This window comes from Erigeron canadensis, chromosome 7, assembly GCF_010389155.1.
Source record: "Erigeron canadensis isolate Cc75 chromosome 7, C_canadensis_v1, whole genome shotgun sequence".
Classification (NCBI taxonomy): domain Eukaryota; kingdom Viridiplantae; phylum Streptophyta; class Magnoliopsida; order Asterales; family Asteraceae; genus Erigeron; species Erigeron canadensis.
The window spans coordinates 5,217,385-5,234,175 of NC_057767.1; the positions used below are offsets into that span (position 1 = coordinate 5,217,385).

At 33.0% G+C, this 16,791-nt stretch overlaps 2 protein-coding genes and 1 long non-coding RNA gene across 5 annotated transcripts; 2 read left to right on the forward strand and 1 right to left on the reverse strand.

The window, feature by feature from the left end:
• Positions 1-8,747: 8,747 nt before the first annotated feature.
• On the reverse strand, positions 8,748-16,084 carry LOC122607047. 3 transcript variants are annotated; one of them, XR_006325015.1, is made up of 6 exons: positions 15,903-16,084; positions 15,046-15,328; positions 13,955-14,110; positions 11,057-11,152; positions 9,993-10,143; positions 8,748-9,682 (listed from the first exon to the last, which is right to left on the reverse strand). It is a non-coding gene; the product is annotated as an uncharacterized LOC122607047 (long non-coding RNA). The 3 variants fall into 3 exon arrangements; XR_006325013.1 differs by having other exon boundaries at positions 13,955-14,120; positions 15,903-16,083; XR_006325014.1 differs by having other exon boundaries at positions 13,955-14,120; positions 15,046-15,196; positions 15,903-16,081.
• On the forward strand, positions 8,781-10,521 carry LOC122607045 (cytochrome P450 Tp4149-like). The gene is made up of 2 exons (XM_043779967.1): positions 8,781-9,693; positions 9,828-10,521. The coding sequence occupies exons 1-2, from the start codon at positions 8,794-8,796 to the stop codon at positions 10,434-10,436; spliced, it is 1,509 nt and encodes a 502-aa protein (XP_043635902.1). The 5' UTR covers positions 8,781-8,793; the 3' UTR covers positions 10,437-10,521.
• On the forward strand, positions 13,831-15,574 carry LOC122607046 (cytochrome P450 Tp4149-like). Its single transcript, XM_043779968.1, has 2 exons — positions 13,831-14,742; positions 14,881-15,574. The coding sequence occupies exons 1-2, from the start codon at positions 13,846-13,848 to the stop codon at positions 15,487-15,489; spliced, it is 1,506 nt and encodes a 501-aa protein (XP_043635903.1). The 5' UTR covers positions 13,831-13,845; the 3' UTR covers positions 15,490-15,574.
• Positions 16,085-16,791: the final 707 nt, after the last annotated feature.

A 16,791-nucleotide genomic window follows, 5' to 3' on the forward strand; every position in this document is an offset into this window, starting at 1 on the left:
AAGTGTAAACAACTAAAATATAAGCAAAGGCTTAGTGAATATACTTGCATACATTTACGAATACGTAGGAGGGCATAGTACAAGGACTTTCACATGTAACCTATGGCATCGTCATGTCACATTTACATATTCACCATGCACACAAACAATACATATATGGATCTATATAAGCTAAACAATCATATCTATCGGGATTCTTAGGCCCCGGAGGTTCTTAGGCCTCATATCACATCAATTATCGGGATTCTTAGGCCCCAGAGGTTCTTAGGCCTCATAAACAATGCCCCACATGGGCTTCATGCCAAATCAATTACCATGCTTGGAACATTCACATCTCATGGTAATTGACCCAACGTAAACATAGAGGTATGCAAATATACTCACCTCCTCCGCAATCAAAGAGAATAACGCTAAACAATAAGCACAAGCAAGCTTCAACCTAAAAATCATATCGTAAAATGCATAAGCTTACATTCACAACTTGACTAGTTCAACCTAGCCATTCTCAATCACTAGCCTTTTCTAAACCCCAAAACCCAACCCATTTGTCATTGAGTTACTTCCAACCTTAAGATTAGTATTTGGTAGTTCAACCTACCATTTTCATCCATATTTCATTAACTGCAAAAACTCATATTTTCTCAAAACTCAATTTATCACATAACCTTATAAATTTCATAATCAAATGCATCCTATAACTTAATGACAACTAGGTTAACTAAGGAATTGGGGAAAACTAACCATAATTCAATTTCTAGCAAAAACCCCCAAATTGGTTCATTCATGAACCCTAATTTTCCAAGAAAGATAAAAACTAATTTAAGGCAATTCAATACCTCAAGATTCAATGAGCTAAATCAAGACTTAAATTGAAAATCCTATTTTCCCTTTTCTTCTTTGAAGTTTTTGGCCACCACCACACAAAACCCACAAACCCTAGCTTTTCAATCTTGTTGGATAAGAACTGATGGTGATGAATATTATGATTTTTATTCTTGAATTAGAGAGGATGAGGCTTGGTTTTGGAAAAGTTAAGAAGAATGCATGAAAATGAAGGAGAAGAAGAAGAAAAAGTGTAATGGAATATGACTCAAAAGAAAAGGAGGGCTGACACTCTTTGAAGATGCCACTATCCGCTAAAGTTCCAACTAAATTAACCCCAAAACCAAATATAAAATACTAGGAAATTAATTTAATATCAAAACTATAAAAGGGTTAATTTTTTTTATCTTAAAATCTTTGGGGTGTTACAAACCTGTTTTAAAAAATTAAAATATCATCATTTTAAAACCTCCAAATTTATTGCCGTTAACATAGTTGTTTGACAACCAACTTTTACCAAACTATTATTTAGAATCTTTATTATTTAAAGAAAATATATTTCAATTAGTAATAACAAATTATATCACAAATATATATATATATATATATATAGAGAGAGAGAGAGAGAATGAAGTATGTGGCTGTTAGACACTCAAGCTTGGGTGTAGAACCCCTTACATACTAATTTTTTAATATATTTATAAATGCTTGGCCCCCATGCTATTTATGGTTTAAAAAACAAGATGTGAGAGTTTCTACACCCAAGTTTGGGTGCCTAACAACCATATAAACCCTAACCTCATATATATATAACTATATATATATATTATATGAAATGGAATATATCTATATTACATTATAAATCATTTAATTCTTTCTATTTTTTCAACTAAGTGATTAATAACCCCAAAATGTCTTTTCCATTTTATTTACTATTTTAAGATCTCCATTTGAAATACTAAGAATATTTAGTTAAAACACCTATAATACTCTTAGTAACTTAATTTACAACATCAACTCTTAACTCTTAAATAATTACAATACTCTCATTTACATAACTACTTTTACATTAATAATCATACCGTTACCAGTGTCTCTGTTGCCACCCCGAACCACCACCACCTCCGTCACTATACCACTTCATTGCGCGGAATATGACTAGTTTATTTAATACAAAAAGTTATATCTTTATATTATTAAGGATTGAATCATGAACAGTAACGAGATGAATAGTAACCGCTTACGTGACAAGTTACTATTTGTTCACCACATATCCTAAACCACTAATCGAAATTTGTCATATCCCATTTTGTTCGAGGTTTCAAACATGAGTTACTTATTGGTTATTTTCACACTTTTTTTCTTTTTTGTTTCCAACCAATAAATTGCAACTTTTTCGTCATCATATCTCGAACCATTGTGTGCCACTATTTAGTTTTTCCCACACTATTTTTTTTATTTTATTAAAAGCTTTCATTTTAAATTATTTTATTTAATTCATTTTTGATTTTTGGTTTATTGCACGTATAAAATATATGTATTCGTTAATATAAATTTTTAGAATCGTTTATGGTTTTGACTTTAAGCAAACATGTATTTCATATGTTAAAATTTTTAATTAACATATATAGCGACACATCATCAATAACAAAGCCTAATCACAATAACTAAAATCCCGTAATGCACAGAAGTAACCTAATATGGTTTTGTCCTTAAATTAATATATTTGAAATAAACTTATTAATAGTATAATCATACTAATACGACGGTTGAGAGTTCAAGACAGTTATAGTATAATTTTCAATGGAATAGTTGAAGCCCTGCGTTATTTGATATAATGTTACTAATATTAAAGAACTACAAACAATTAACCTATCATTAAAATATATTTATATATACATATATATTACGGTTCATGGACATCTGCTAAACTAGGTGGCTAGGTGGTAGCGGCAATTTGTGGAAGCGTTTACGTACATGGGCATAGATTAAAAAAACCCAAATTTTTTCAAATACTATTAATCTAATTCAAAATAAAAAATAAAATTGTCATGTCTCAGATACTTATGACTTTAAAAAAAACACAAAAAATAACATGAAGTATTAATCTGATTAATTATTTAAAATATTAAGATTTTCATGTCTCAAAACTATTACTCTCAAAAAATACAAAGAATATAAAGTTATAAAAAGATAAAAATGTTTTTAAAAAACAAAATATATAAACCATATGTTATTTTTATAAAGTATAAAATTTAAGGGTAAAATTTTATAAAAGTTATAAAAAAAATCTAAAATTTTCCTCAAAGTATAAAAGTACAATAAGAATAGAAAATATTTATAAAAAACCTAAACATAAAAGTAAGAAAACAATAAATAATAATTCAATCAAATATAAAACTATAAGGTTATATATATAAATTTTAGAGGAGTAAAATGAAACTTTGAGATATTAAAACAAAAATAAAGTAGTAAAATTTTAAAAAGGTTGTCCGGATATAAGAGTACAATAAGAATAGAAAATATTTATAAAAAACCTAAACATAAAATTAGGACAACAATAAATAATAATTCAATAAGTATAAACTATAAGGTTATATATATATATATATATATATATATCCTAGAGGAGGTGAAATGAAACTTTGAGATATTAAAAAAAATAAAAAATAAATAGTAAAAATTTAAAAAGATTGTGCAGAATGAAACATGTGTTCATTTAATAGGTGGGAAATCTCACCATTCTATTCAACTCAAAATATTTATATTTTGTTTGCTTTATGTTATAGATTTATACTTTAGGTGCATATAAATACAGAATGGGACATGTTCACATTCCATTCTAATATTTATAGAAGGTAATAGGACTGCAAATAAAACATTTGATCAAGTGGCTTCAGCTAATGGAATGACAAGTATTTATTTCCGTAGACTTCAACCTATTCTCTTTTATTTATCTTTTTCGCTCCCTTGATACCATGAAACAAAACTCTTACGGATGCTAGTTTTATCATTTTGTGGAAAGCTTGATTCATACACAAAGTATTAGTAAAAGTAAAAGTAAAAGTAACTCACAATACCGTCTACGGTGTATGGGGGAGGTTGAGATGTAAAGAGTCTTACTTCGATCTACCAAAGGTAGAGTAGCTGCTTCTAGGTTCTACTAAAGGTTGAAAAAGACCTTCAACCTCGCTGGATATGAGGATCGAACACATAATCTCTGTCTCCAGAGACAGAGACTCCAGGGACTCCAACCATTGATCCAATCAGGTTAGTTACTTATAAATATCAATGTTTCATAAACTATCACTTGCTATATAACTTAACGTAAATGTATATGATATAACTAATGTACGTATGGCATCAATAACCGGAATATATACCCTCTACATGACTACATCAAATTTAAGAGTTGAATCAGTGTATTGAATTGTACGTATTATCGTATATCCACGATATCTCACTTATATTAAACCACGTACGTCAATTTTTATGTTTATATTTGAATGACAACTTGTATCGCTTATAAAAAGGGGTGTTGCAATGTATGACATAGGTACATCATAGGTAATAAAAAATACATCATGACCTAAGTGATTTCTTTTTGAAAAGTAATGACGTTCCACCTAGACCATTAATACCATATAGGTTTTTTTGGCAAACTGTCAGTACTTTTATAAAACCCAATAATATTCAACTGATGTTTACAATAAACAAAAAATCCCTATAAATAGATCCTATAACCACTAAAATAGAAAACAAAATAAATAAAAGATAAACACTAATTAAAAAAAGATTCAATAATTAAGGAAATAGATTTATTCAAATCTTTTGATAATCATCCCGCATTAGAAGCCTTAGCTGAAATAATAAGCACGAATAATATGCTATCATATCCCTTCTTAAATTAGAGGAGATATCCACCAGCAATATGGGTTATCCCATTTCCTCTCTTCCAAGTCATACTTACACTATAAATAGGGGAAGAATGAGAAGGAATTAACAAGACTATCAAGGATCAACCACACATAATACACACAACCTAATGTACCAATTATTCATGACGTACAAGAGGAAAATCTTACCGAAAAGGGAATCGCCAAAAAATCCCAAAACACCCCACAAAACCTCATCGAATTTCTATCCATCTCATTCTTCTCAGATTGGTTGTATAAACAATTACCGAAAAGGCTTCGTGCAGTCTGCGTGTAGTATTCGGCATCTTCCTGGGTATTGATGGTCTAAGTGGATACGTCATCAAAAACCATTGCAAGAAAGGTAACCAAAATATAACTATAAAATGCTTGTTATGGTTCAATTTCTATGACTCTTACATAATAAAGTTAATTACTTAATAAGTACATAACATTTATGCGATATTGTTGGCTTGATATTTTTCCTTTCTATATTACGCGGATCATACCCAACGTTTCTTAAACTCCACTCCGACCATACGGGAACCAAACACCGTTTGATGGCCGTTAAAATCCCCCCACGTGACTTGCACGTGAGGGGTAAAAATACTTTTTTGTGTTTCTAAATTATTTAAATGGTACCTAACGTTTGTACAATATTGTTGGTTTCATACCTAATGTTTAGTTATTAATTTTTTTTGTATTGTTTTGTATTTTTTAATTTTGAAAGATAAATTTCGCTTTAAGCTTCGTGTCGCGATAGATTTAACATAAATTGTTTTTTTTCCAACGACATTAAATATTAATTAAACAAATAAAATGCAAGTGAGAAACTAGCTTATACAATCCGAGCCAAATTAAACCGATTGGGAGATATTCGCCCCACTTATGTAACTTAGTGAGTAGAAAGGCACGTGACTTTTCTCAGTCAGTCTCTATAGTACCAAATATTATCAGCATTCAAATCCTTGTTTGTTGATAAACCAACATAGTATACGTTGTTTTAACCGGGTTCGCGCTAAAAAGTTCATTCGAAACAGAATCGTCTCCTCCAAGATTCAATACTGGTAGTCCAAGATTAGCATTTTATTTGTTTAGTTATTAATTAATGACGTTTAAAAAGAATAAACAACGTATGTCAGACTTTCTAATGTCGAATCACGACACAAAGCTTTAAGGGGATGTAACACCATGTGCCATGCATGTCATCAGTGGCGGATCCAGTGTAGAATGAGGGGGTCACCACCCCACCCTCAACTCATTTTTATTGGTGCTTTTTTTTTTCCTCTGGCGACGACGTTCATTTGTGTAGCAGCAGGGGAGGTTTTAATTGCAGGTATCTAGTCTAGGTAGAAGATAAGAACAACACATAATTCATCCATTTAGGTCCTTTTTTTATATCTAAATTTTCAATTTAGTCCCTAAAACTTTGAACTTGTTATTTATCACCTATAATGTTTTATATATGTTGGAAGAAAGATTTCTTATAAAGGGGTATCATACGTACAGCGGGCTGTACGTATGTTGGGTACATCCACGTTAAAAATCAGGGGACATTTTTGATACATATATAAATTTAAGGGTCAAATATAAAATCAGGGGGAATTTTTGTGTGTGTATCATTTTTCCTTCTTAAAACCCCTTATAAGTTAAAGGTTTCTTAATTCAACAATCTAAGATTATAGATTGCATAACAAATTAAACTATATTTTCACGTTTATTTTTGACAAATATATCATACAAAAATTTTATATATAAGAATACTATATGTATATCAATATATCTTGTGATCTTACTATATTTTTACATATCTATAATATATTATAAAAAGAATAGCCTTTTTTATTTTTGGTAATGTTAAAAATATGTAATATTTTCACTTGGCACCCTTTAAAATACTTTTACATACACTTCCTCCTTAACATTAATGATTAAATTACAATATCAATCCTTTATGTTTTAAAATATGTCCATTAACCATTACATCAATTATATACACAGCTCAACGTCGCTCCATCACCAACCGTCGCCCAACTATCACACCGTCGCCCCCACGACTACCGCTGCATCGCGCGGGTACCGTGCTATATAATACAATCATTATAAGGATGTGACGATTACTTCAACTAGATTATAACCCCTTAAAACTAAAGTGTTGTTTGTATGATATTAAACAAGGTAAACTTTTTCCGCCTCTGCATGTTCAACAAGAAACTTATGACCCATCATATTTATAAGTTTATATATTTCCTATATAGATTACATAAATTTGAAGAAATATAATAACAAAATAAGAAAAATTGTGCCCCCTTATATATAAATGTCTGGATCCGCCATTACATGTCATGGATGCTTTTGGTCATTTTACATTTTATAAAGATTATAGAAAAACTATATAATAAGTTGCTGTCATATAACCTTTTCTAAAATTGTATAATCTTAATTTAGCCCGTCAATGAAGAATACTGAGTTGATATTATCGTTTTGATATTTTATTAGACAAAACAATAAATAATAATGGCCACATTTGAATAATATAAGTTACATGAACAGGAGAAGTTAGAAAAAGAATGGAAAAATGAATTTCAATTTATATCTTTTGAACCTAGACGATAGTTAGAAGTTAAAACAAGAGTGTTGAAAGGGAATCTGGACTATTGTAATTTGTAGTCCATATTGCACTAACTGACTTAGCCAGCAATAGCCCATTAGATAACTGGGCCCAAGGTCTGAAGTTCTTCGATTTAATATATATTTGTCTTTCTTACTTTCCCAACGCTTCATAAAAAGAAAAAAAAAATACTCATCTATTGGTTGGATTTGGATCAGGGAGCCCTTGCCTCTACAGACGGAGGTTATGAGCTCGATCGTCATGCCCACCAAGACTGAAAATCCTTTTCTACCTTTGGTAGAACCTGTAAACAGTCTCTCTACCTTTTGGTAGGGGTAAAACTGTCTAAATTTCAACCAACCCCATACACCATCAAAGACGGTATTAGGACCTAAAACCAATGAAAAACGGCATTAGAAATAACTTTTACTTTTTTTTCCATCTATTAATAAACTAAAACAAGTTTTAAGCCTCTAATACATGACATGTGACAATATGACATTGCATTTAATTTATATTTATATCGTCTCATCGCATGGCTCATTTTGAGTTATGGGTCATAGGGTGGGCATTTTTATCTGATAGCTAAAAGAAGTAAGCAAGTCTGTAGCTGCTACAACCACAAACAAAAGATGGGATGACCTTATATATGGGGAAATGTTACTTTAGGAAACCAAAAAAAGAGTAATATTCTCTTGATGCATTTAGCGGAAAAGATTGACCACTAAGTCCTTGTCAGCGAGTCAATCGATTGGATGTTGTTCGCTTGTGAATTTATTCGCTTGATGATATACATTAGCAGAGTCCGTCCAGATGGTCCAATGAATCACTTGTCCAATCTTTGGATTAACATATAATACAAGAGATAATTTTATCTTTTTTTTTTAATCCTTAGTTAAGATGTCTTAATCTAGTTGCGGAGGTATTACCATTGCTCAAATAGGACCCATATGATGCAACTCTATATGTGTAGGTACTGTGATTAACCCACCTAATTTGACTTATATGTGTTTGTGAATAGACAGAATTGTGACGTTAAAAAAAAAAAAAACCCTAGTGGGTAATGAGTACAACTGGTAAGCACACGCCGGCATGCCCGTTGATTTGTTCAAGTAATTTTGTTTGCCTCAGAAAAATAATCAAACGAAAAACGTCTTTATGGGAAAAATTAATATTAGATATTGTTCGACTATTCATGTGAGTTGTATGACAATGATTCCATGTGTTGATAGCATCTAGCAAATTATTTATAATTATATGTGTATATTTATGAAACACTAAATAAGCTAGATACAAGACGTGTATTATATTATATTATATATGTGTATATATATATATATACACAGGTCCACATCAAATATATAGGTCCAAGTTTGTGGTTGCAGTAAACATAATAACACTTACTAATTTGCCATTTAATAGAATTGCAGAAAGAAGCTTGTAGCAATGTTTCTATACACAGAAATATCTCCTTTTATTTTTTCAATTTCTGTTTTTTTGATTTGGATATCATTCAAGTGGATTAGTTCCAAGTCTAAAAACAAAAGAAACTTACCACCATCCCCGTGGAAGCTCCCATTCATTGGAAATCTCCACCAGCTAGGAGGGAGCCTCCATCTGTCTCTCTTGGACTTGGCCAAGAAACATGGTCCACTTATGATGATTCATCTTGGTAGCGTGCCGATGCTTGTAGCCTCGTCTGCAGAAGTAGCTGAAAAAATCTTGAAAACCCATGATTTAGTCTTTTGCAGTAGACCCCATTTAAAAATCCCTAACGCAATTTTCTATGGTTCCAAGGATATAGCATTTTCTCCATATGGAGAGTATTGGAGACAGTTGAGAAGCATTGCAGTACTCCACCTTCTAAGTAATAAACGAGTTCTATCATTTAAAAAAGTCAGGGACGAAGAAACGGCTTTGATGATGAAAGAAATTGGAGAAAGTTGTGGTTCTATAGTTAATTTAAGTGAGCTGATAGTTTCGTTTACAAATAATGTGATTTGTAGGGTGGCCTTGGGTAAAACGTATCATGGCTTAAAGTTTAAGAACTTGCTGGCACGAATGATGGGTCTATTAGGAGTTCTTAGCATTGGGAGTTATATTCCATTGTTGTCATGGGTTGATCGTTTGAGTGCTTTAAATTACAGAACAAACGAAGTTTGTAGAGAGTTGGATGAGTTTCTTGAGGGTGTGATTGAAGAACATATAACTCAAAGAAGGGAGACAAATGATTCAGTTTGCGGAAGCGATGAAGGTCAAGATTTAGTAGACATCTTGCTTGATGTCCAGAAAGAAAATGCAGGTGGCTTCATCGTTGATAAAGATTCCATCAAAGCTGTCATATTGGTAAGATGTACTACTGTCATTCATCAACTACAATTTGTTTTGGAAAATTGTATAATATTACAGCATTTATGTGGGCAAAAATTTCTTCAAACAAAATATATAAAGCGCCCTTCAATATTTTATATTTCTTGTAGGACATTTTTGCTGCTGGAACTGATACAACATCCACTAATATAGAGTGGGTTGTTAGCGAGCTAGTAAGACATCCACGAGTGATGAGAAAATTACAACAAGAAGTAACAGATGTAGCAAATGGAAGATCTATGATTTCTGAGGAGGATTTAGACAAAATGAAGTACCTTAAGGCTGTCATCAAAGAGACGCTTCGGTTCCATCTTCCACTCCCACTACTTGTTCAGCGAGAAACCACTCAAGATGTGAAACTTATGGGGTATGATATTGCAGCACGTACACCGGTGGTTGTAAATGCTTGGGCGATAGCAAGAGATCCTGCAGTGTGGAAAGAACCAGATGATTTCAAGCCTGAAAGGTTCTTGAACAGTTTTATTGACTATAAAGGGCTCCATTATGAGTTCATTCCATTTGGCGCTGGCCGGAGAGGGTGTCCGGGCATTCAATTTGCTATAGTAGTTAATGAGCTTGCTTTAGCAAATTTGGTATACAAATATGACTTGGCATTGCCAAATGGAAAAGGAGGGGAAGAATTGGACATGAGTGAGATGTTTGGGATTACCGTGCATAAGAAATCCCCTTTGCTACTTGTGGCGACTCCTAGATTTTAGTCGTTACATGTAATTTAATGCTTTAAGAAGCTAAACATCTCTAATCCTCTATCAATACTAAATATCTTTATCTTATGTATTTGTATATGTTGTTGGCAAAAAAAACATGGAATAATTTTACTTAAAATGCATATATATCATCTCTAAGAATTTAACCTTGTGTGAATGCGGAAAAAAATAATTGTTAGATTAATGAACCCTTATATGTGAATCAGAACAACACCAGCCAAGGACCCTTAAAACTTTAAATGAAGGAGACAAGATAATCGCACTATAAACTCGGTTGTAAAGTACACTCAGAAGGAATCCCTTCCAATGCCCCTAGTAGGTGATCGGATGATATTAACCGTGTCAGTTGTATGAAGTATATACAAGAAGAATATGGCAGGACATTAACCCTTCATTCACAAAATAGCACTCGCTTTTTAAGATACTTCACATTATCTTACATCTTTCTACATAGAGGGGGAATTCATCTAACCCAATTTATATATAACTCTAAATTACATACATGTTTCACTAGCACTAAAATTTACCAATCAACCTGAACAAGATATAGTCGACTTATAGGATAATGATAGGAATAGATAACTTGTAAATATACGAGTTAGATACATGACCTTAGAATGTCCGCGTCAGTTCGGGTTGTCCTTCCCACAAACACTCAGCATGTCTCATCAATTTCCCATACATCCTTTCTACAAACATTTTTTTACCTACATTAATAACATATTCATCATTCAAATACCCAATTAATATATACATACAAACTAATACACAAACACACACACACACACACACACACACACACACACACATATATATATAACACAAACTAAAACTTAAATTTTCCAAAACACAAAGAAAATTTGATAAACAAAAAATAAATTCCATTCCCAATAGATCAAGCCGAGGTAGTAGACCAAATCGTCTAAGTAGCACTTCTGCTATTCAATCATATTCTCTTTATATTTTGTCTCTGGTCAGAGAGTGTTGACAAATCAGTCACTGACCCAAGGCTTCGACAAGAAAACAGCTGGAAAGAGAATCTAGAAGAAAGCACTCAAGCATCTGCGTATGACTTAACATGCTCTTGATGGTTGGGTATGATCAAGTCTTAAATGCTCTTGTTGGCTTCCCACCACAGGGTTAATGTTAAAGACTTGACTACATACATTAATTGACACGTAGTCTCCACTCGAGCATAAATGGGAAATTTTGCCTATAATTCTACAAGAAGAGTAGTGGGAGGGGGGAGTGAGAGAGAATAGGATTTAGATCTATTTCCATCTAAGCCGTCCTTTCCTTTGTACCCTACGGACTCACCAGGGACCCGCATCAGCGAGGGGTCATGGAGTCCAGGCGAGTCCTATAAATGTGTTCAAGTACTTGTCTAGGGTACCTTATTTGTCATTCAAATAGGTGTAGCTTAAGTATCGAGTGTCGAACTAAATCGATCACCACAACTGACCTTGTAATTGGTTGATTTTTTAATCAATATAGAATTAACCATTATAAAGAATATTTAAATGTTGTGCTTTGAATGTTTATTTCTGTTTTTGTTTATTTTACTTGGTTAACACAAATTCGGGAATGAACAATGCATCTTAGGCATTCGTGTAGTTTAGGAGTAACAGAGAAATAGTTTGTCATTCTAAAAAATAAATATTTCCACCTTCAAGCCTAAAACCCAAATAACCCAAAATATCGTCGATTCGGCCCCCAAACACTGATGATTAATACCGAGCAAGCATTATACAAGCTGTTATAGACACATGATGAGCAAAAATGACAGAAAAACGAGCAATTTGATTGCTACTGCACACCAATCAAACTAAGTAAAACCGATGTACACTTAGCTGAACAATGAGAATAAACTAAAACAAAATCTATGAAGCCTCTAGATCACTGTCCAATATTGACAAAAATTCCGGCAACTATATGTAGCCAAACTAAGAACCAAACTGGCAACAATCAATACTAAAATAGAACTTATTTATCAAAACCGAACTAAACACCCTTCAAGCACAACACAACCAGCAAAATAAAGTAACTCAAGATAATCAAAATTAGAATTAGGCACTCGATCAGCTACCTCTCAGCTACATTCAACATCTCATTAACCTCAAGCATATTCAGTTGGCATGCAATCACAATGCCAAGCTTACAGAACAGCTTTTTAGCAAACTAATTCAGCCAAAACAAAATTTCAACAAGGAAACTAACACATTCAGCAGAAGTAATCTGCTAACACAGATTTGTAATCAACTTAAAAAGAAATCACAGCTGAAATATGAACCGAAAATCAAACTAGCAATTCTTACAAACCGAGATGTATATATGATATAAACAATTCAGCATCAATCAAGCATAAGTAATCAGATTATTTAAGCATGAAAAAGTCACTTTAATAGCTAATTACAACTGAAATTCAAAAAAGGTATTACCGGATTATAGAAACAATTAAGAGGAGGAACAAAATGAAAAATGAACACAAATCGAGATTGAATCTTCTGCTCCAGTAACTTTTCCACTCTAAAATCTACTTGAGAAACATCGTAATCTATAGTTATGGAGGAAAATGAGTGCCGAGCAAAACCACAGCCAAAATCACTCGAATTGAACCAAAATTCAGGATAAATGGAGGATTTGTGCTCTCAGTGTGTTTTATTTAGGCAGTTTCAGATGAGTTCTTTATTTGTCAATTGAGCCCATTTTCTATTATATGGAATTGGGAGGGTATTTATACAGGTAGATAATATTACATGAAAAGTCTAAACTACCCATCCAACTTTTATAAATGCAATTGCTAAAACATTTACGTTTTTTTTTTTCCTGCTGACAAAACTAACTAAAATCTACTTAATTAAGATATTACAGGAGATAAGTATTTCTGGGTTTCTTTGATAATCCTTAGTTAAGGTGTCTTAATCCGGTTCAGGAGGTACTATTATAGTATATTTGTATACAAGTACCAGTACTTTACTCTAATTAGTTCAATCAGGACCCATAAAATGTGTAGGCTTTCAATATTGGATGATGCAACTCTATATGTTTAAACATTGTGATTTACCTATTTAGGTGTTGACTTATATTTGATGATGCAACTCTCTATATACTTTTATTGTCTAAGTATTGCAATTTTCCCCATTATTGAGGTGTTGACTTATATGTGTTAGCTTCTGAATAGTCGGCCTCCATGCCGGCCTCCACACATAATTGCATCTATCAAGTTATAGATTAATTGTAATTATATGTATTTAAAACTGTTTAATACACATCATACACTTTTTAAAAATCAGTAAATAAGCTAGATACAAGACATATGAAATTTATATATATATAGGTTCAACAGGAGTTGGAACCACACATACCAGTCTTATATCTGAAGAAAGATCAGATTGTAACGATGTTTCCATTCATACAGCAATCCCCTTTTGTTTTTTCAATTTCAGTCTTATTGATTTGGATATTGTTTAAACAGATTGTTTCTATGTCTAGAAACAAAGAAAACTTACCACCATCTCCGTGGAAGCTCCCATTCATTGGAAATCTCCACCAGCTAGGAGCAATCCTCCATCACTCTCTCTTGGACTTGGCCAAGAAACATGGTCCACTTATGCTGATTCATCTTGGTAGCGTGCCGATGCTTGTAGCCTCGTCTGCAGAAGTAGCTGAAAAAATCTTGAAAACCCATGATTTAGTCTTTTGCAGTAGACCGCAATTAAAAATCCCTAATGCATTTACCTACGGTTCCAAGGATATAGCATTTTCTCCATACGGAGAATACTGGAGACAGTTCAGAAGCATTGCAGTGCTCCACCTTTTGAGTAATAAACGAGTTTTGTCGTTTCAAAAAGTCAGAGAAGAAGAGATGGCTTTGATGATAAAAGAGATTGGAGAAAGTTGTGGTTCCGTATTTAATTTAAGTGAGCTGGTAGTTTCGTCTACAAATAATGTAATTTGTAGGGTGGCCTTGGGTAAAACATATCGTGACTCAAAGTTTAAGAACTTGTTGTCACGAATGATGCATCTCTTTGGAGTTCATAGCATTGGGAGTTATATTCCGTTGTTGTCATGGGTGGATCATTTAAGTGGTTTAAATCACAAAATAAAGGAAGTTTCTAAAGAGTTAGATGAGTTTTTGGAGAGTGTTATTGAAGAACATATAACTCAGAGAAGAGAGACAAATGGTTCTGTTAGGAGTGATGAAGGTCAAGATTTAGTAGACATCTTGCTTGATGTCCAGAAAGAACATGCAGGTGGCTTCATCATTGACAATGATTCTATCAAAGCTGTCATCTTGGTAAGACGTACTATTTTTCCATACATTAATCACAACGTGTTTGGAAATTTTATAATGTCATAATATATGTATGTGCATAAGTATGTCCTAACAATATTTTATTCATATATATTTAAAGCCCACTTATAATTATTGTAGGACATGTTTGTTGCGGGAACTGATACAACATCTACAAATATAGAGTGGGCAGTTAGTGAGCTAATAAGGCATCCTAGAGTGATGAAAAAACTACAACAAGAAGTAACAGAAATAGCAAATGGAAAATCCATGATTACTGAGAGGGATTTAGAAAAAATGAAGTACCTCAAGGCTGTCATCAAAGAGACGCTCCGGTTGCATCTTTCGGTCCCGCTACTTATTCAGCGAGAAACCACTCAAGATGTCAAACTTATGGGGTTTGACATTGCAGCACGTACAATGGTGGTTGTAAATGCTTGGGCGATAGCAAAAGATCCTGCAGTGTGGGAAGAACCAGATAATTTCAAACCTGAGAGGTTCTTGAACAGTCCAATTGACTATAAAGGGCTCCATCATGAGTTCATTCCATTTGGTGCTGGCCGCAGAGGATGTCCGGGCATTCAATTTGCTATAGTGGTTAATGAACTTGCTTTAGCAAATTTAGTATACAAATATGACTTGGCAGTGCCTAATGGAAAAGGAGGGGAAGAATTGGACATGAGTGAGATGTTTGGGATTCCCGTGCATAAGAAGTCCCCTTTGCTACTAGTGGCAACTCCTAGATTTTAGTCGTTACATGTAATTTGGTTATGCTATTGGTAAAACATGTAATAATTTGAACCTACGTGAATGCGGAAAAATCTTCGTTGGATGACACCACGGACCCTTAAGACTTTAAATGAAGGTACCATAAAACCACTATAAACTCGGTCGTAAAGTACACTCAAAAGGAATCCCTCACAAAGCCCCCACTAGGTGATCGGATGATATATATCATCCTTGTCAAAAGTATGAAGTATATAAATAAAAACCATTTTCACCAATCATCACAAGATCATTATCACCAATTGATATAATCAAAATCATCAACCAACTAAAGTTCCATCAAAGAATCTTGCCTATAACTATTAAATACAGTAAACTATTGCTACTAGGAACATAACAAGCTAATTACATATAAGGTGAATTAAGTAAATGATTACCCAAGTAATTAATTGCAGCCATAACAGCTCCAAGTGGGTAACTCCGGTGGTGGTGAATGACTCCGGCGACGGTGTGCTGGTGACCAAAATCGCTCATTTTCCCCGTAATAAATCCAAATATCCCCCCCTTCTTTTTTTCTCCCTTAAATGGATGTAGATTAAGATTAATTTATGTAAATGAAGATGGAGATTTATATATATATAAATAAAGATAAAGATGACGTTCCTAAAGAAGGGTGAGGGTGAGTGTTTCTGTGTTTGATGTATGTAAAAACCCAAAAAGCCATTGGAGTTTAAACAACTATGACTAAATGGTTATGTAACCAACTACTTGATTAGCTATCTAATGTAACCACCTTTGTTTTTTGAGTTATGTCATGTAAGTTACCGGCTACTTCAAGTTTCCATCCGGTTAAGCCAAAAATAAAGTTAGGGATAATGACACCGGAGTGTAACCAGCTATGAAAAAAAGGTTATGTTGTGTAACCAACTATGACCAAAGTTTATGTAATGTAATGAACTACTCGACTAGCTATGTAGTGTAACCACATTTGTAATTCCACTAACAAAAATAAAGTTATATAATTATTCATTTCTTTTGCTTCTTTTATCTTTTTCATTTCATCACACCGACTAGGGACTATGCAACTCAAACCAAAATGAGAATCTAAACCCAAATATATTAACCCACCTGATTTATCATATCATCATCAATATATATATCTTCTTCTATCAATCACGATATATATCTATATCTATATAAATTTCTCCTTCTCCGTCATAGACAAATGGTTTCACCATGCCGATTCATTCTATAATATTAATCATCACACTATACCATGATCAAATACCTCAATAGGTTTTGTTTTATTGGATTCCACAACTATTG